The 20,720-nt window shown below is 42.1% G+C and overlaps 1 protein-coding gene across 3 annotated transcripts in view; it reads right to left on the reverse strand.

The window, feature by feature from the left end:
• EPB41L4B (erythrocyte membrane protein band 4.1 like 4B) overlaps positions 1-20,720 on the reverse strand; it is a 910,607-nt gene that overhangs the window by 550,136 nt on the left and 339,751 nt on the right. For all 3 annotated transcript variants that reach the window (XM_073630789.1, XM_073630788.1, XM_073630790.1), the window contains 2 exons: positions 9,333-9,442; positions 4,097-4,127 (listed from right to left, as the gene is read on the reverse strand). In XM_073630789.1, the coding sequence (XP_073486890.1) occupies positions 4,097-4,127; positions 9,333-9,442 (141 nt within the window). The remainder of the gene's footprint in view (positions 1-4,096; positions 4,128-9,332; positions 9,443-20,720) is intronic.

The raw sequence follows: 20,720 nt of genomic DNA on the forward strand, positions 1-20,720 counted from the left end.
AGATTGTGTGGGACTTGGTGTACAAAGGGGTACCACTTGTATGTGGACAATTATTACACAAGCGTGCCACTTTTTAGTCACTTGTTTGATCACCAAATTAGCACACGTGGGGCCATGCGATCTAATCGCCGGGGCTTACCCCAGCGGCTTGTAGATTCCCGTCTTAGGCTGGGGGAGAGAGCCTGCTTGAGATGTAATAATTTGCTCACTGTGAAGTGGAAGGATAATAAGAATGTTTTCGTTCTGTCCTCCCTTCACGCAGACATGATGGTCCAAATTTATACAGCGACTGGTGTTGTGGAGCAACCCCTCTGTGTTCACAAATATAACCTTAACATGGGAGGGGTGGACCTCAACTACCAGTTGTTGGCGCCGTACCCAATTGCCCGTAAGGCCAGACGCTGGTACAAAAAAAGTGTCTGTATATTTATTCCAATTGGCTCTGCTGAATGCTTTTGTGCTATACAAAGCTTCAGGATGAACTGGATCCTTCCTTAAATTCCAGGAAGTGATCATCACAGCCCTTCTGTCTTCAGACGGTGCTGTGGCCCAACTTCCCAATCCAAATGCAGTAAGCCGGCTGCATGAGAGCCATTTTCCGCATGTCCTCTCTGGTACACCTACCCAAAGAAACCCCCAAAGAAGATGTCGTGTCTGTAGAAATCGCGGATATAGGCGTGACACCCACTTTTATTGCCCCTCCTGTCCTGACCAACCTGGTCTTTGCATTGGTAACTGTTTTGAACGCTACCACACACAAAGTGGTATTGAGTATTAGCGTAGGGTACAGCACCACACAGACCTAGGCACACGTACACAGGGTCTTGAAAGATGGCCATCACATTTTGAGAGACCCTAATCTGCAACGTTCAGTTTACAGTTTTTTTACAGTTTTTATAAAAGTAAAAAAAAAACCAAACACACAAAAACACAAAAAAGATAAAATAAAAAATCCAAAATTAGTTGTGGTTGTATTTTTCTTCTCTCTCTATTGTTCGCTCTCTTATGTTCGCTCTCTACTGTCCGCTCACTATTGTTCTATATCTATTGTTCTCTCTCAGTTTTATTTTTACTTTGTTTTATTGTATTTGCTTTGCAGGTATGGTATGTTATACTGTAATGTTTGTTTTATTGTTAACCATCATTTGCTTAGCAGGTACGCCATTCAGCTGTAGCACAGGTTTATTTATCTTGACAGCAACAGCATTTGCTCCCACGATACATAAAGCCGTGACTCCAGCGCTGTCGGAGGTGATTTCACCACCACAGTTAAAAAAAAAAAAAAAGAGCATATACGCCGAACCATGGGGGCAGGGGTGGACGAGCGATTTGTTCCTAAGGGGCGGATTGCCCCCATGCTTCGGCATATATTTTTTTTTAGGCACAGATTGCAATGTTTTATTTTTACTATGTTTTATTGTATTTGCTTTGCAGGTATGGCAAGTCTTACTGTTATACTGTAATGTTACTTTGTTTTATTGTTAACCATCATTGGCTTAGCAGGTACGCCTTTCAGCTGCAGCACGGGTGAGTATTTTGCAGATCTTTCTTCATTTCAGATCTGCAAAATACTCAACATGCCTCTCAGCAGATAGCTTGGGGTGTCTACTTTCCAAAATGGGGTCATTTGGGGGGGGGGGTTGTGCTATCGGAGCATTTCATGGCTTCCAAAACTGTGATAGGCAGTGAGGAGTGAAATCAAAAATGTACGCCCTTAGAAAGCCTGAAGGCGGTGATTGGTTTTCAGGGTCCTGTACGCGGTTAGACTGCCCAAAAGTTCCACACACGTGGTATCCCCGTACTCAGGAGAAGTAGCAGAATCTATTTTGGGTGTAATTCCACATATACCCATGCCATGTTTGAACAATATATCATTTAGTGACAATGTTGTATAAAAAAAAAAAAAAAAATTGTAATTTTCCCGAAACTTGGCAAAATATAAAATATTCCATGGACTCAACATGCCTATCAGCAATTAGCTGGGGGGGGTTGTGCTATCTTGTCATTTCAAGGTCTCCGAAACTGTGATAGCTAGCGAGAAAGTGAAATCACCATTTTACACCCTTAGAAACCCTGAAGGAGGTGATTGGTTTTTAGGGGGTCCTGTATGCGGCTAGGCTCCCAAAAAGTCTAAACACATGAGGTATCCCCATACTCAGGAGAAGCAGCAGAATGCATTTTGATGTGTAATTCTACATATAATCATGGCATGTGTGAGCAATATATCATTTAGTGACAACTGTGTATTTTTTTTTTGTCATTTTTCAATCACTTGTGCCAAAAAAATAAAATATTCAATGGGCTCAATGGGCTACTACACAAAGCTCTTTGATAGAATGAGCCAGCTTATTGCATTTTTTTTTCTTTGACTGTATACCTCAAGGCTGCATTCACACTACAGCGTTTTGAATCACAGGCAGATTTGCTGCGAATGTGCCTGCGATTTGACAGCACTGATATGTGAATAACAAATCACAGAACTCGCATTTGAGATGCCATTCATTTGACCCACACCTCAAATCGCGGTGCAGGTCTGCTGTGATTATCACGCAATAAAACGTGCTGCAATTGCAGCAGTCCACATCGTGGGAAGCATGTCGCCCAAAAGAAGCTCCAGAACTTGTTTGGGCGACATGCTTCCTGTGATGCGGATTATTGCGATTGCAGCAAGTTTTATCGCAAGACAATCACGGCACACCCAAACTGCAATTTGAGGTGTCATTCAAATGAATGGCATTTCAAATGAGAGGTCCACGATTTGTCATTCACACATCAGCGTTGTCAAATTGCGGGCAGATTCACGTTAAAATCTGCCCGCGATTCAAAATGCTGTAGTGTGAATGCAGCCTTATGCTCCTGAAATACTACTCCAAGCCTAGAGAAATGTGTTAGTCATGCTGTTGTAGCCAAATCTTCTATAACCCAATAAATACAGGACATATGGTTGTTGAAATTCAACAGAGAAAAGTTGCATCTGTTGTGTGTACAGTGGATGCCCAGATAGCACTATATTTTATTTCCTCTTGTGTCTTTCACAGGCATGACAGAACAATCTGCAGAAATGTTAAATGTCTTTTCTGGCATTTACACTCAATTCCTTTCGTCATCTTATATTAAATACACCGGCATAATGTGTCTTTAGGGCTTGAAGACATTTAGAACTTGACAACCTGACCTTAATTATTACATATGAAAAGTTAGAATAAGCAAAAAAAACAGACAGTAAATTACGAACAGCAGCAATTACATACATTTTCAAAAGCGGATGATATTGATGCAGTATTTACAAATCATACAAAATATATTTCATTCTACTGCTGTATTCTCTAGAACAGCTTTTCTCAACCTTATCAACACAGAGGAACCCTTAAAATAACATTCTGGTCTCAGAGAACCCTAGCTAAAAATTACTATATCTACAACTCATGATACATTAGTGTGATGGTCAGTGGGAAGAATGCTCCTTAAACTTGGAGTCATTAGGAAGAATTACCGCCTTACAGATAGCTAAAAAGATCAATGGTGTCAGTGGGAACTTATCTGTGAGGCAGAAATTACTCATTACGCAAGGAACCCCTAGCAACATCTGGAGTAACCCTGGTTGAGAAATCCTGCTCTAGAATGCAAGTAAAATAGATTTCCAACAGAAAGAGTGCTGGAGCCTTATATCTAAACACCTAATTCTCTAGCTGTCATAGGAGCCTGTTAATTAAACTCCCCAGTCTCTGCCCATGAAAGAAAATTTGTACGAAAACTCCTACGAATATTCTCGTACGACAACGGCTTTTTTTGTTTATCGTTTCTGATCACGCGCAGTCTGTTCAGATTTTTATTTTACGAAAGCAGTGCACATTAAAAGGAAAATCGTTCTCTGTTCCTGTACGGGAAGTTTGTCTCCTCGGGAGTTTTCGTATGAAAATTTGGAATCGGCTGTCGAAAGTTGTGCACACACTATACGAAAATACGGAAGTTCTTTGGGTGAAAATGTTTTAGTGTACGAGCCTTTAGTTTTGTTCAGACAGAGCCTTTAACAAGAATTACATCCTTCCTGTGAAAAGTAAAATGTCCAATAAAAATGTTCATGAAAAATACTTACCACAGAGGAGGTGGCTTCATTGGGGTATTAGCTTAAAAACAGGAAAAATAAATGAATTAATGTGGCTAGTAACTGAACATTTTGCAAAACCAAGTGTATGGAGTAATTTTTTTTAAAAGGTTTAGCTTTTTGGGGAGTAAAGGGGGAAGCTCTGCGTATATACAGTGGAGGGAAAAAGTATTTGATGCCCTGCTGATTTTGTACGTATGCCCACTGACAAAGAAATGATCCATCTATAATTTTAACCCTTCTATGCCTAAGCCTTTTTCTGACATTTGTTACTTACAAGTTAAAATTGGTATTTTTTGCTAGAAAATTACCTGTGCTAGAATTATTGCTCTTGCTGTAAAGATCACGGTGATACCTCACATGTGTGGTTTGAACACCATTTACATTTGCGGTCGCGACTTACAAATGCATTTCGCTTCTGCGAGCGAGCACGGAGGGATGGGGCGCTTTAAATTTTTTTCTTCTTTTTTTTTTTTTTTTTTACTCTCCCCCTTTGAAAAAAAAAATTCTGATCACTTTTATTGCGATCAGAAGGAATGTAAACATCCCTTGTGACAGTAATAGGAAGTGACAGGTACTCCTTATGGAGAGATCTGGGGTCTATAAGAGCCCAAATTCCTCCTTTCAACTTAAAAGTATTCAAAACGCAAAGTTTGGCTGTTTTGAATAGTAATTTTTTAAAATTTGCGCTTTTAAGTCTTCTGTAAACCGGAAGTGATGTCATGACATCGCTTTGGGGTTACTAGATCCGAGACCCGGTCAAAGCCGATTCCGGCTCCATTCGCGTCTCCGGCCAGCCGGTGGATGTGTTAGCCGGTCGCTTGGGCCTCCTGATGGGACGGGAGAGCCACGGAAGGGGGTGCACGTGTCCCCTTTTTTAGCCATATTGGTTGTAATCCCAAGAAAGCCAACTGCTGGCTCTAAAAAATGGTACTGGGGTGATGTGTGCAGCTGCATGCATCGCCCCGGTACAACCCCTTCCACCTGAGGCCACATATTTGTGTACAGCTGGCGTGAAGGGGTTTAATGGTAGGTTTAATTTTAAAAGTGAGAGACAGAACAACAAAAATATCCAGAAAACGCATTTCAAAAAAGTTCTAAATTGATTTGCATTTTAATGAGTGAAATAATTATATGATCCCCTATCAGCAAGATTTCTGGCTCCCAGGGGTCTTCTATACAGGTACCGAGCTCTCTTAAAGGGAGGGCTCCTAATCTCAGCTTGTTACCTGTATAAAAGACACCTGTCCACAAAAGCAATCAATCAGATTCATATCTCTCCACCATGGTCAAGACCAAAGAGCTGTCAAAGAATGTCACCTCGTGGAGTTTCAATGATCATGAGAATGGTGAGGAATCTGCCTGGAACTACACGGAAGAATCTTGTCAATGATCTCAAGGCAGCTGGGACCATAATCACCAAGAAAACAATTGGTAACAAGCTACACCGTAAAGGACTGAAATCCTGCAGCGTCCGTAAGATCCCCCTGCTCAAGAAAGCACATGCACAGGCCTGTCTGAAGTTTGTTAATGAACATCTGAATGATTCAGAGGAGAACTGGGTCAAAGTGTAGTGGACAGATGAGACCAAAATCAAGCTCTTTGGCATCAACTCAACTCGCCGTGTTTAGAGGAGGAATGACCCCAAGAACACCATCCCCACCATTAAACATGGAGGTGGAACCATTATGCTTTGGGATGTTTTTCTGCTGAGGGGACAGGACAACTTCACCTCATGAAAGGGACGATGGAAAGGGCCATGTACCATCAAATCTTGGGTGAGAACCTCCTTCCCTCAGCCAGGGCATTGAAAATGGGTTGTGGATACGTATACCAGCAAGACGATGACCCAAAACACATGACCAAGGCAACAAAGGAGTGTAACATTTAGGTCTTGGAGTGGCCTTGCCAGTATCCAAACCTTAACCCCATTGAAAATATGTAGCAGGAGCTGAAGGTTAAAATTAATGACTTGGAGAGGATCTGCAAAGAGGAGTGTGACAAAATCCCTCCTGAGATGTGTGTAAACCTGGTGGCCAACTACAAGAAACAAGATTGCCAACAAGGGTTTTGTCACAAGTCATGTTTTGTGAAGAGGTCAAATACTTATTTCACTCATTAAATTGCAAATCAATTTATAACTATTCTGCAATGCGTTTTTCTGGATTTTTTTGTTGTTATTCTGTCTCTAACTGTTAAAGTAAACCTACCATTAAAATTATAGACTGATCATTTCTTTGTCAGTGGGCAAATGTACAAAATCAGCAGGGGATCAAACACTTTTTTCCCTCACTGTACAGCCCTCAAAATTTCCACTCACCTGCTCGCATTTTGCGAGTGGAAATAAGGGCAGGTTCGTTCGAGTTAATGGAGCAAGGGTACCACATGTTTTTCTTACTGTGTTGATATGTACGTTAAAAGACAATGAACAACATGTAAATGAGAACACCTTAGCTTTGTATTAAAGAATCTCACCTATTGAAACTTGATTCATTTGTCAGCTAGTACAAGCAGTCATCCTGAGACAGACTGTACAGTAGAAGTGTTCTGTTCAACTTGCTGGTGGGAAGTTATGTTTGCTTGGTAACCATTACCTGATGCATTGGCATATTTTTAGGTAATAAGTTTGCTTTACTTTACTTAGCGCACCGCTCAACCCTGCGCTTGGGTACGTAGAGCACCGCTCAATCCTGCGCTTGGTACGTAGCGCACTGCTCAACCCTGCCCCCGGTACGTAGCGCACCGCTCAACCCCGCACTCGGTACGTAGCGCACCGCTCAACCCTGCACTAGGCGCGTAGCGCAAATTTACGTAACAAGGCAGTAATGATGTGTACAGTGCCTATAGTAACCAAATCATATTTTATCCTTGATTTATTTTTCATCAGAAAATGAAATATGCTTTATGTTAATATGTTAATAAATGAAATATGCTTTATGTTAATATAAGTTGCTGTTAATATTTATGTAATTTATGTAAACATTTAACAGTGTAATTTCATGAGATAATTTACAAGCGCGTTTAGGGGCGGAATTAGGGCTAGTAGCTCAGGACTTGAAATTCTGAGCCCTGTATATACAGTATCTCACAAAAGTGAGTACACCCCTCACATTTTTGTAAATATTATTATATATTTTCATGTGACAACACTGAAGAAATGACAATTTGCTACAATGTAAAGTAGTGAGTGTATAGCTTGGATAACAGTGTAAATTTGCTGTCCCCTCAAAATAACTCAGCACACAGCCATTAATGTCTAGACTGCTGGCAACAAAAGTGAGTACACCTCTAAGTGAAAATGTCCAAATTAGGCCCAATTAGATATTTTCCCTCCCCGGTGTCATATGACTCGTTCGTGTTACAAGGTCTCAGGTGTGTTAAATTCAGTGTTATCACTCTCTCATACTGGTCACTGGAAGTTCAACATGGCACCTCATGGCAAAGAACTCTAAGGATCTGAAAAAAAGAATTGTTGCTCTACATAAAGATGGCCTAGGCGTTAAGAAGATTTCCAAGACCTTGAAACTGAGCTGCAGCATGGTGGCCAAGACCTTACAGTGGTTTAACAGGACAGGTTCCACTCAAAACAGGCCTCGCCATGGTCGACCAAAGACGTTGAGTGCACGTGCTCAGCGTCAAACACAGAGGTTGTCTTTGGGAAATAGACGTATGAGTGCTGCCAGCATTGCTGCAGGGGTTGAAGGGGTGGGGGGTCAGATTGTCAGTGTTCAGACCATACGCCACACACTGCATCAAGTTGGTCTGCATGGCTGTCATCCCAGAAGGAAGCCTCTTCTAAAGATGATGCACAAGAAAGGCCGCAAACAGTTTGCTAAAGACAAGCAGACGAAGGACATGTATTACTGGAACCATATCCTGTGGTCTTATGAGAGCAAGATAAACTTATATGGTGGTGGGAGTGTCATGGTCTGGGGCTGCATGAGTGCTGCCAGCACTGGGGAGCTACAGTTCATTGAGCGAACCACGAATGCCAACTGTACTGTGACATACAGAAGCAGAGCATGATCTCCTCCCTTTGGAGAGTGGGCTGCAGGCAGTATTCCAACATAACAACGCCAAACACACCTCCAAGACTACCACTGCCTTGCTAAAGGTGATTAACTAGCCACGCATGTCTCCAGACCTAAACCCTATTGAGCATTTGTGTGGCATCCTCAAACGGAAGGTGGAGGAGTGCAAGGTCTCTAACATCCACCAGCCTTATGATGTCGTCATGGAGGAGTGGAAGAGGACTCCAGAGGCAACCTGGTCCACACAAAATATTGACACTTTGGGCCCAATTTGGACATTTTCACTTAGGGGTGTACTCACTTTTGTTGCCAGCGGTTTAGACATTAATGGCTGTGTGCTGAGTTATTTTGAGGGACAGCACATTTACACTGTTATACAAGCTGTACACTCACTACTTTACATTGTAGCAAAGTGTCATTTCTTCAGTGTTGTGACATGAAAATATATAATAAAATATTTACAAAAATGTGAGGGGTGTACTCACTTTTGTGAGATACTGTATATACACACGACAAGGAAAAAATTTACAAGAAAGAGAGAGTACACAGGCGAGGGAGCACGAGAGAGAGAGCACACAGGCGAGGGAGAGCGCGAGAAAGAGAACGCACAGGTGAGGGAGATCGAGAGAGAGCGCACAGACGATCGAGAGAGAGAGAGAGAGAGAGAGAGAACGCACGGGGGAGGGAAAGAGGGAGGGCACAAGCGAGGGAAAGAGAGAGAGGGAGCACACGAGTGAGGGAGAGGGAGCGCACGAGTGAGGGAGAGGGAGCGCACGAGTGAGGGAGAGGGAGCGCACGAGTGAGGGAGAGCGAGCGCACGAGTGATGGAGAGCAAGAGAGGGAGAAGACGAGTGAGAGAGAGAGGGAGCACACAAGTGAGGGAGAGAGAGAGGGAGCGCATGAGTGAGGGAGAGCGAGAGAGGGAGCGCACAAGCAAAGGAGAGCGAGAGAGGAAGTGGGCGAGGGAAAGCAAGAGAGGGAGCGCCCAAGAGAGAGCGAGAGAGGGAGCACACGAGTTAAAAAGAGCATGGACTAGGGAGAGAGAATGAGACAGCACGAGCTAAGGGGAGAGAACAAGACAGCAAGAGCTAGGGAGAAACAGCGCAAGAGAGTATTGAGCAAGGGAGGGAGAACAAACATGAACGGAAAGAGAAAAAGCAGGGAGTGAGGATGACAATTCAGGAGAATAAGAAAACCTTTAAAAGTGGAATGTCTTCTTGATGGATATCTTTTACTAGGACGTCTTTCAAATGTACTAGCTCTTCTTAACCTTCCAGCATGGGTTGCCTGGTATTCTGTTCGCCCACTAAAAAAGAAAAAAGTCATCAAGGAAATTGCATTAGGTGCAATGCGATAAAAAGGTATCTTGGCACTTTAAACTTTGCATTGACATCTTAAGTGCATAAGTAAGTCACTTTAAAGTGGTTGTCAACCCAGATAACACAAAGTGAACTGAGCATTTATGCTAACTCAGCAAAGCAGCCCAACTCATTTGTGCACAGTCTGGCAGGGATATGAGCAGCCTGTCATTTGTAATCCTCCCTGATTTGCTACTAGAAAAAAATCAGACATATGCAAAAAATGTGTTGCCACACCCCCTCTCCTTTGATTGACAGGCATGCCAAGGAGACTCAGGCATGAGCATGAGTATAAGTGAAGGATGTGTGTCTCCGGCATGCCTCAGTAAAAGTCTGTTTAGTTTCAAGTTGTTGCAACCCTCATATACATCAGTTCTCAAAGACATGCACCATTTCATAACTTGTTCAATAAAAATCCAAAGCGCTGTATTATAATATTTTCATCTATAAGCATATCACAGCTCTCTGAAAATCTCTGGTCTGTGGGCGGTGGTGTCCTGACATCACTGGCCCCACCTCCCAGCTGTACATACCACCTCCAGCAGGGAGTGACGTGCATGCACACTTCCAGCACTGTGCACGCTGCTAATCCGGCACTAGTGTATAGCTGGGAAGTGGGGCCAGTGATTTTATAACTCCGCCTCCAGTGCATACACACGCCCACGACCTGGAGCTTTTCAGAGAGCTGCGACAGGCTTAGAGATGAAAATACAGAGGCAATAATACAGTGGTTTGGATTTTTATTGAACAAGGTATGAAATGGTGCATGTCTGTGAGAAATTATGCATATGAGGTTTACCACTTCAAATAAAAGCAAAACAATCATCACAAATAATGTACATATCAATAAAAATGTGTGTATCAAATTAAAAAAAAAATTGCATATTCAAAGTGAGTCCAATCCTGGATCGAATAAAACTGTGCAAAAGGAACCAACGTTTTAATCTATCCAAACTTCCCAATGAGAAAAAGGGCAAGTGCAGTCCAAAACAAATCTTCAAAATGAACCAAATCTGAGCGTTCACACCACCTCTGATAAGTATGAATTATAGAAAGAAAAATTATGAGTCATTTAGCATTCAGATATACCTGTAATCTTGCGGGAATGGTGCGATATCCTCCAGCTTCACACAACAATGATAGCTCTCATACGTTTGCCACATATAAGAGAATATCAGAAGGGAATCCCCTCCAATAGTGTAAAACAGATTACTAAAGTTCATTAAAAAGCCAGATTAAAGCACAACTACACTACATCTGAGCACCACAACCAAAAAATGCTATTTAATTAAATTTTTATATTAAAAACAAACTCCCCCATCCATCCATGCGTTATTTTGCTGAGAATCACTTTGAAAAACAACCTCCTAGCATTTTTGTCCGTGGCCATCTTGAGTAAGGGCAGATAATTCATGTAGCATTTACTTCCAGGAATCCATCTGCCCTTAGCTTAAACATGCAGGCAGGAGAGTGTGCTTAGCTGAGAAAACCCCCTTCTTCTCTCCTGAAGACTCCTGGGATGTAATGCCACCATTTGCCTAGGCATGGAAACCAGGAAGTAACAGTAGAAATATATAGAAAAAAGTTCAAAGCAAGTAAATATGATTTACTTTCCTATCTATTAATGCTAGCAGCATAAGGATTAAAAATAATCAATGTTGATTGAGAGAGTGAAGTTCCACTTTAAAGAATAAGTGCTTCACATAGAACAATTGCACATCTAAGTCCTGGACTCCAGACAGTGTACATGGTGACATCAGCACATCAAACTCCTTCCTACACTTTCATTACAAAGAGGACGTCATCAGGAGTGAAATGCATACGGCAGAGCTTGACATGCTAATGTTACCACATACACCATCAGGAGATGGGGAATTAGAACATTTTGCATGTGTGCAACAATTATTCCTGTCGATATGGGAGTTTTTTTTTTATTTTGACTTTTAAATAAACTTGTAATCTGATTTACACTATTGGGAGTGCTTCCCTTCTCATTTTCTCTTTTATGTGGAAAATGCATGAAAGCGATTACGTGGAGGTGTGTTGCTATGGATATTTAGATGATTTTATAGCAAATGTATTTGGTTAGATTGCATAGTTAGATTGTTTAAGATCATGTGCTGTGTTAAGAAGCCATGCTCCCCCCATTGATATGTAAATAAACCAGTCTAATTGGTTTAGGAGCTAAACAGAGGACAGGATATGATTTAAGCGGAAGTTGGGGGGAGGACTTTAGGATTTTGAAAGCAGCATGTGGGCAAAGGAGTTTTTTTTGGAAGACAAAGAGGCAAGATGTGTGCTGGAAGCTTGAGGACTTTGGAGATGTTTTGAGTTTTTTGAGGATTAATTTCTCAACATGTTTCACCACACACCGTGGCTTCTTCAGGAGAGTAGTATCTATCAGGCACTAAGAAAACAATACAGTAAATTACAAAATACACATTAAAGAGACAATCAAAAAATCAGTATAAATATAAAGCAAAAATAATAATACCACACATCCAAACTGCCAATGCAATATTCAAGCCAAATATGGGATCTGTTTACCTGTATGCAGGTCTTTCAAAAAATTGAAATAGCGGATTGAATGCAAACTCAAATAGTTAAGTTACTTAAATCGGGAAGCAAACCCAGCCGGAGGATCAGCTGATGACCACAGAGGGTAAGTAAAATCACATTTTTAACTGATGGAAGAGGTCCTAGAATGTGAGTGGAGAAAGGAATAAAATAATCTTTAATTTGAGTCTCTTAATTCTTTGTTTTATTTTTTATATTTATTTTTTATTGATAAAAAATAAATAAATAAATAAATATAAATAGAGGAATCTATACCTGTAATAAAGGACTGGCTTAAAACCAAAAAGTCCAAGTTGTTTGACTGCTTTAATTCGTGTTCTTTCCAAGAAAAAGCCCCCCAAAAAAGGAAGGAAAAGGACAACAACAACAAAAAAAACCTAAAAACCTCATCAAGATTTCAGTCAGAAGACCCTAAACTAAAGCAAGGGTTCCTCAAAGATTGGTCTAGAATTTCCTCAGAATAGCATAAAATATCCTGGATCAGATGGTATGTAAAGAAAATGACATCCTCCTCCTCTCAGGCTGGATCTCTATTGAACCACCACCAGAGTGTTTAAATACCCTCCCCCTCTCCAAATTTGGTGCCAAAAAACGGCGCCAAAACCTAGGGGAGGGCCGGACGCTGCAGGGGCATCTACCAATAGGCAGTAAAACCGGAAGTGACACTTCTAGCTAAATCAGGAAGAGAAATACATCAATCAAATCAGTATAGTCAAAAGTGCTAGGCACACCAGAAGTGACACTAGGTGGCGCACCGGAAGTGACCAAGCAACACCTCTGGGACTGTCAGCAATGATGTGAATGACCAAAAACACATCAAAATTAATATGTATAAAAAAAACTATTGGTAAAGGAGGAAGTGTAACCGGGAAAGGTGGAAAAATAACTGCAACCATTTGTGTGGACAAGGTTCACACAAAGGTTAGGGAAAGATGCAATTGGCACCAACCAGTGGAAAAAGACTTACCACTGGAAATGGCCCCCTGGGCATCCGTATGGTCATCTAATCCTTGTAGGTGCTTCCTTAATTCAAAAAACCATGTTCAAATTTTGGGACTCTTAGGGAAAGAAAAAAAAAAATTTCTTCTCCCTTTCTTCCATTTCTGTTTATATATTCAAAAATAGTTAATAGATAAAATCTGCATAATTGATCCAGAAATCACAATGGCCAAAAATAAAGTGATAGCAGTTCAGATGGGGTGTACAGAAAAACCTGGTACAGAAACCCAACACATATCAAATAGCAATAGAGGCCAAACAAAAAGGAACAATTCAAGGAGCAACTGAAAAAATGGCCCTACAAATCCCTAGAGGAAAGCCCTTAAGCTTATGGATTCGTTGAGCCCAGGAGGCGAGGTGGCAGCCAAGGAATGGATCCACCTCGTCTCCTTCTGCAAGAGAATTCTGTCCACATCTCCCCCCCTCATGAGTGGGCAGAAATTCCAGGGCAAAAAATGTCATCTTTGTTAGATCAAATGAATGGTATAAACATTGGCCCAATTGATCCTTTAAGGACCTAGATCTTTTATAGGTAATGGAGGGAGTTGGTTTAACATATTTGGAGATTACTTTGTCATTAGATAATAGAGGCCAATATTTCTGGATAATCTCGCTGACTTTTTGATGCTGTTTAGAATATGCCGTTATCAGCCGTACCTGCTGATCCGATTTTCAAGGTTTCGACGAATGGATTAATTTAGTTCGATTGTGTGATTTGGCTGTATGGTATGCCTTTTTGAGAATGGAGCGACTGTAGCCCCTATCCAAGAGGTGTAACTGCAAGGCCCATGCTTCCTTTGCAAAGTCCTGGTCGCGGCTGCAGTTCCTCCTTATTCGTAGATATTGACTAGAAGGAATGCTCGCCACCAAGGATTTAGGGTGGGAGCTGGCCTTTACCCAACAGGTTACCAAAGAGATCCAGGCCACAGCTTGGAAACGATCTACTGGTTACTCCAACTTGAAGCCTGCCCTTCGCAGAGCTTTATCCTCTCTGAAACACAATGATCATCTTGTCATCAAACCCTCGGATAAAAGGGGGGGATATAGTAGTTATGAATAGGGATTTTTACAAAAAAATGGTTCTGGTTCTCTTGCGTAACCGCAGTTGGTATCGACCCATTCCCTCTTTTCAAGTTAAATATGCAGTCCACAATGACCTAATTGACAAGAAGACATTTGATTTTTTGATTGTTGAAACCCCCAGGACCCCCACCCTATACGCCTTACCCAAAGTCCATAAGCATCTCAAATTTCCTCCCGGTCGCCCGATAGTTTCGGGCAACGGGTGTTTAACTGAGCCTGCGAGCAAGCTTGTGGACGACTATTTGCGACCGCATGTCGGCTCACTCAGCTCTTATATACAGGACACTGCTGACCTCTTGAGATCCCTGGATGGTATTTGTGTACCACCGGGGTCTCTATTGGTCGCTATTGATGTGGAGGCCCTCTACAACTCCATCCCCCACGAGAGGGGGGTTAGGGTTGTGGAGGGCTTCCTATCAGAAAGGGACCCTGGAGCCTCTGCTTACAATTGTTTCATCTTGGAATTTTTACGGTTTATTCTAACCAATAACATCTTTCTTTTCGACCGCTCCCACTACCTCCAGGTGCAGGGTGTTGCAATGGGGACTAAATGTGCCCCATCGTATGCCAATCTACCTGGGGGGGTGGGAGCGGGAGATTTTCTCCTCAGATGACTATAGCAAATTTTTTAACAATGTTTTGATTTGGTGTCGATTTATCAAGGACATCTTTGTGGTGTGGACTGGTTCCAAGGAGGAACTTCTTTTTTTGGACAAACTTAAGGCCAACTCATATAATCTCAAATTCACTATGACGTACGATCAAAATATGATCAATTTCTTGGATATTTCTATTTATCTTAATTCAGATGGTACACTTGGCTCCTCCTTGTGTAGGAAGTCCTCAGCAGGAAACACCATCTTACACGCGGCCAGCTCCCACCCTAAGTCCTTGGTGGCGAGCATTCCTTATAGTCAATATCTACGAATAAGGAGGAACTGCAGCCGTGACCAGGACTTTGAAAAGGAAGCATGGGCCTTGCAGTTACACCTCTTGGATTAGGGGCTACAGTCGCTCCATTTTTAAAAAGGCATACCATAGGGCCAACTCACACAATCGAACTGAATTAATCCATTCGTCGAAACCTCGAAAATCGGATCAGCAGGTACGGCTGATAACGACATATTCTAAACAGCATCAAAAAGTCCACGAGATTATCCAGAAATATTGGCCTCTATTATCTAATGACAAAGTAATCTCCAAATCTGTTAAACCAACTCCCTCCATTACCTATAGAAGATCTAGTTCCTTAAAGGATCAATTGGTCCATAGCCACTTAACACAGAGATCTGTAAGAGATATTCGGAAAGGCCCTGCCCCGTGTGTAAGGTGCGATTTCTGCAGATATATTCTAGATGCAGAGGAGATAACCCTTCCAGATGGGACTTTATATCAACCCAATTTTTTTGTTAACCGTCAATCCACTGGGGTGGTCTATTACATGAGGTGCACTTGTAAGGCTTTCTATATAGGGAAAACTAAGAGAACCTTCTTTCACAGGATTAGGGACCATGTGTCCCTCGTCCAAAAGAAAAAGATGGAAACAGCCATTAGTCGACACATGGGTTTATACCATTCATTTGATCTAACAAAGATGACATTTTTTGCCCTGGAATGCCTGCCCACTCATGAGAGGGGGGGAGATGTGGACAGAATTCTCTTGCAGAAGGAGACGAGGTGGATCCATTCCTTGGCTGCCACCTCGCCTCCTGGGCTCAACGAATCCATAAGCCTTTCCTCTAGGGATTTGTAGGGCCATTTTTTCAGTTGCTCCTTAAAGTGGTCATTTTTCTGGCCTCTATTGCTATTTGATATGTGTTAGGTTCCTGTACCAGGTTTTTCTGTACACCCCATCTGAAATGCCTTCACTTTATTTTTGGCCATTGTGATTTCTGGATCAATTATGCAGATTTTATCTATTAACTATTTTTGAATATATAAACAGAAATGGAAGAAAGGGAGAAGAAAATATATTTTTTTTTTCTTTCCCTAAGAGTCACAAAATTTGAACAAGGTTTTTTGAATTAAGGAAGCACCTACAAGGATTAGATGACCATACGGACGCCCAGGGCGCCATTTCCAGTGGTAAGTCTGTTTCCACTGGTTGGCGCCAATTGCATCTTTCCCTAACCTTTGTGTGAACCTTGTCCACACAAATGGTTGCAGTTATTTTTCCATCTTTCCCAGTTACACTTCCTCTTTTACCAATAGTTTTTTAAAACATAATAATTTTGATGTGTTTTTGGCCTTTTTGGTCATTCACATCATTGCTGACAGTCCCAGAGGTGTTGCTTGGTCACATCCGGTGGGCCACCTAGTGTCACGTCCGGTGTGCCTAGCACTATTGACTATACTGATTTGATTGATGTATTTCTCTTCCTGATTTAGCTAGAAGTGTCACTTCCAGTTTTACTGCCTATTGGTAGATGCCCCTGCAGCGTCTGCCCCTCCCCTAGGTTTTGGTGCCGTTTTTTGGCGCCAAATTTGGAGGGGGAGGGTATTTAAACACTCTGGTGGTGGTTCAATAGAGATCCAGCCTGAGCGGAGGAGGATGTCATTTTCTTTACATATCATCTGATCCAGGTATTTTATGCTATTCTGAGGAAATTCTAGACCAATCTTTGAGGAACCTTTGCTTTAGTTTAGGGTCTTCTGACTGAAATCTTGCTGTTTTTAGTTTTTTTTTTGTTGTCCTTTTCCTCCCCTTTTTTTCGTGCTTTGTTTTGGAAAGAACACGAATTAAAGCAGTCAAAACAACTTGGACTTTTTGGTTTTAAGCCAGTCCTTTATTACAGGTATAGATTCCACTATTTATATTACATTTTTTTTATAAAGAAAAAATAAAAAATAAATATAAAAAATAATCTTTAATTTGAGTCTCTTAATTCTTTGTTTTATTTTATTCCTTTCTCCACTCACATTCTAGGACCTCTTCCATCAGTTAAAAATGTGATTTTACTTACCCTCTGTGGTCATCAGCTGATCCTCCGGCTGGGTTTTCTTCCCGATTTAAGTAACTTAACTATTTGAGTTTGCATTCAATCCGCTATTTCAATTTTTTGAAAGACCTGCATACAGGTAAACAGATCCCATATTTAGCTTGAATATTGCATTGGCAATTTGGATGTGTGGTATTATTTTTTCTTTGTATTTATACTGATTTTTTGATTGTCTCTTTAATGTGTATTTTGTAATTTACTGTATTGTTTTCTTAGTGCCTAATACTACTCTCCTGAAGAAGCCATGGTGTGTGGTGAAACATGTTGAGAAATTAATTCTTCTTTAAAGATTGTTTCAGTACATTGAATGTAAACTCTTTTTACAAATATGTTTTTATCAACTTTTCTAAATAAAATGTGAAACCTTTTACATAAATTTTGTGTCACCCTTCTGCACCTTTAAAATCCCAGTTCCTTCTATTTTTTGTATCTTGCATATCTTAGGGATGTGGTGCCAATACTTATATTGCATGTGAGGCAATTATTTATATTTTCTACATTGTTAACCCTGTTCAAAGGAATGCTGCAGCCTTACAGGGACAAAAAAAAAAAAAAAAAATCTGATGGCCCTGAAGGTACGGGGGTCGAAAGGGAATTTTTTCCTCCCGTTCACAATACGGGGGGTTTATTTCGCGCTCTCCCAAATGCTTTAAGATGATTGCCAAGTTTTATTTTTTTTAAAAAAAATCAAGAGGTGAAATGTGTTGCTATGGATATTTAGGTGATTTTATAGCAAATGTATTTGTTTGGTTAGATTGCATAGTTAGATTTTTTTTAACAACTTCACTACCCGCCCATAGTCAAATGACGGCCTGAGATGGGAGTCATATGAGGTCCTGGGCTTCCCGGCCATCTAGGGGGCGTGCACGCATGCGGCATTGCTCTGGACCCGGTGCGTGTGCCCGGCGGCCGCGATTGCCCGTTAACCGAACAGGACCGTGGATCTACGTCCTGTCAGGTGAGAGGAGACCGATCTGTGTTCCCAGTACAGAGGAACAGTTAGAATCACTCCCCTAGGAAACACATTTAACCCCTCGTGTCCCCCTAGTGATTAACCCCTTCCCTGCCTGTCACATTTATACAGTAATCAATGCAATTTTATAGCAATGATCGCTGTATAAATGTGAACGGTCCCAAAAATGTGTCACAAGTGTCCGATGTGTCCGCCATAATGTCAGTCACGAAAAAAAAAAAAAAAAAAAAAAAAATCGCAGATCGCCACTATTACTAGTAAAAAAAATATATATTTTTTTTTTAAAATGCCATAAATCTATCCCGTATTTTGTAGACGCTATAACTTTTTCGCAAACCAATCAATATACGCTTATTGTGATTTTTTTTTACCAAAAATATGTAGAAGAATACGTATCGGCCTAAAATGAGGAAACATTTTTATTTTTTTTTTAAATTGGGATATTTATTATAGCAAAAAAGTAAAAAATATTGTGTTTTTTTCAAAATTGTCACTCTTCTTTTGTTTATAGCGCAAAAAATAAAAACCGCAGAGGTGATCAAATACCACCAAAAGAAAGCTCTATTTGTGGGGAAAAAAAAGGACGTCTATTTTGTTTGGGTACAATGTTGCACGACCGCGCAATTGTCGTTTAAAGTGCGACAGCGCTGAAAGCTAAAAATTGGTCTGGGAAGGAAGGGGGTGAAAATGCCTGAAGCGGTTACAGATCATGGACTGTTAGGAAGCCAGGCTCCCCTCACTGATATACAAATAAACCAGTTGGATTGGTTTAGGAGCTAAGCAGAGTACAGCACATGATGGGGCGTGGCCTGAAGCTGCATGGAGTAGGGAGTGCAGACTAAGAGCTCCGGCTTAACGATATCCTGAATACCGATCCTTTGGGACAATTTCACCCTTTCTTCCAGGCACACAATACCCTCCTTTGACACCCTACCTCTTGTGCCCATGTCGCCGCCGAAAAGAACCCCAGGAGCGCTGGCTAAGCTGGACAAATATCGCCACGAGGAGCGGGACGCAGCTGGGGAAGATGGCGCCGCTCCCTCGGCCACGGAGGAGGCCCCCCCGACAGGCGATACAGCGTGCATCCTTGAGGCTGTCTCCCTCTGCCAGACTACTCTTACCTCCAAAATAGAAGAGGTAAAGATAGATATCTCTCCTTAATCCGTCAGGACATCCACAAACTACGGGAGAGGGTGTCTGAAACAGAGCGCAGGATTGGGCAGGTAGAGGACGACATCTCTCCACTGCAGGTTACAACTGAACGACTTCAATACCAGTTAAATGTTGCCCTCAGTAAACAGGACGACATGGAGAACAGACTCCGACGCTGCAACCTCCGCTTTGTAGGACTGCCGGAGAGAGCGGAGGGATCTGATCCACCTACATTTTTGGAGAATCTCCTTGTCACCAACTATGGTAGGGAGGCATTCTCCTCCACGTTCGTAGTGGAGCGGGCGCACAGGCTGGCTGCGAGACCCCCGGCGCCTGGTGCCCCCCCGCAAACTTTCATTGCAAAGCTTCTTAATTACCGGGACCGCGACACGATTCTTCGCCTTACCCGGGAAAAAGGCAACATCCCCTTTGAAGATAAGCACGTTGCGGTATATCCGGATTTCTCCGCTGAGGTCCAGAAGAAGCGGGCGCAATTTACAGAAGCCAAACGCCAGCTACGCAGCCGTCATCTCCCATACGCCATGCTGTTTCCAGCACGTCTCCGAGTGATCCGGGATGGAAAGGCCCACTTCTTTGAGGACCCCTCTGCGATCATCTCATGTCTGGACCGACAAGACGCAGCTGCACCACTTTAATTCCTCGGATTCTCAACTTCACAGCAACAAGATTGAGAAGGTATTCAAGATCTGTGCCCCTGACGATACCCTTACTTGCAGTGAGTCTTTTTCTATTGTACACCTGCCCCCCTCCTCTCTCCCCCCTCCATTTTGCTCTTGCTCCTTTGGCGCCCATTGTATGCGCCCTGCCGTCCCTCCCCTTTAGCTGAGATACACTGGACTTGCCGGCACTTTCAACATCTGAAGCCTTGTTTCATGTCCCCCAAAATATCTTTATGACTTGCTGCACAGGAGCACGAGGTTCACTCTCACTCAGGTACTCTGATGCTGAAAACCCCAACATCGAACTGCACTTCTCACGACTTTTGTTCGCCCCCAGGGACAGTCGAGTCTGCACTGACGCTTTTTTTTTTCGTCATTGGTGCACCTCGCTGCCCCCCCAAGAAATGTTTCCCTGGCCAGCCACAGTCCCCACGGCCGTGAGGGACTGTCTCAAGTTTGTTAAGCCATGCTGGTCCAGTGCTGGCAAAGTTCAAGGTTTATTCGTTTTTAGACTTTTTTCTTTTTTTCTTTTTTCTTTTTTGTTTCCTATCAATATGATACCTGCTACACCCAATGTTGCACTCTTTGTAATACTATTTGCATCGTACTGTAATTATCTTAACTCCTTATGGTATGGCTCACCGCTGGTCTTATGCAGTAGTTTTGCGGTTCTAGCAACCCCGCCAGCGGTGATCCAACACATAGATTGTGTTGCAAATGTATATGTGTGTTCTCCTATGAGCGAGCACCTGCACTGGCGTGG

This window comes from Aquarana catesbeiana, linkage group LG05 (genome assembly GCF_042186555.1).
Source record: "Aquarana catesbeiana isolate 2022-GZ linkage group LG05, ASM4218655v1, whole genome shotgun sequence".
Classification (NCBI taxonomy): Eukaryota; Metazoa; Chordata; class Amphibia; order Anura; family Ranidae; genus Aquarana; species Aquarana catesbeiana.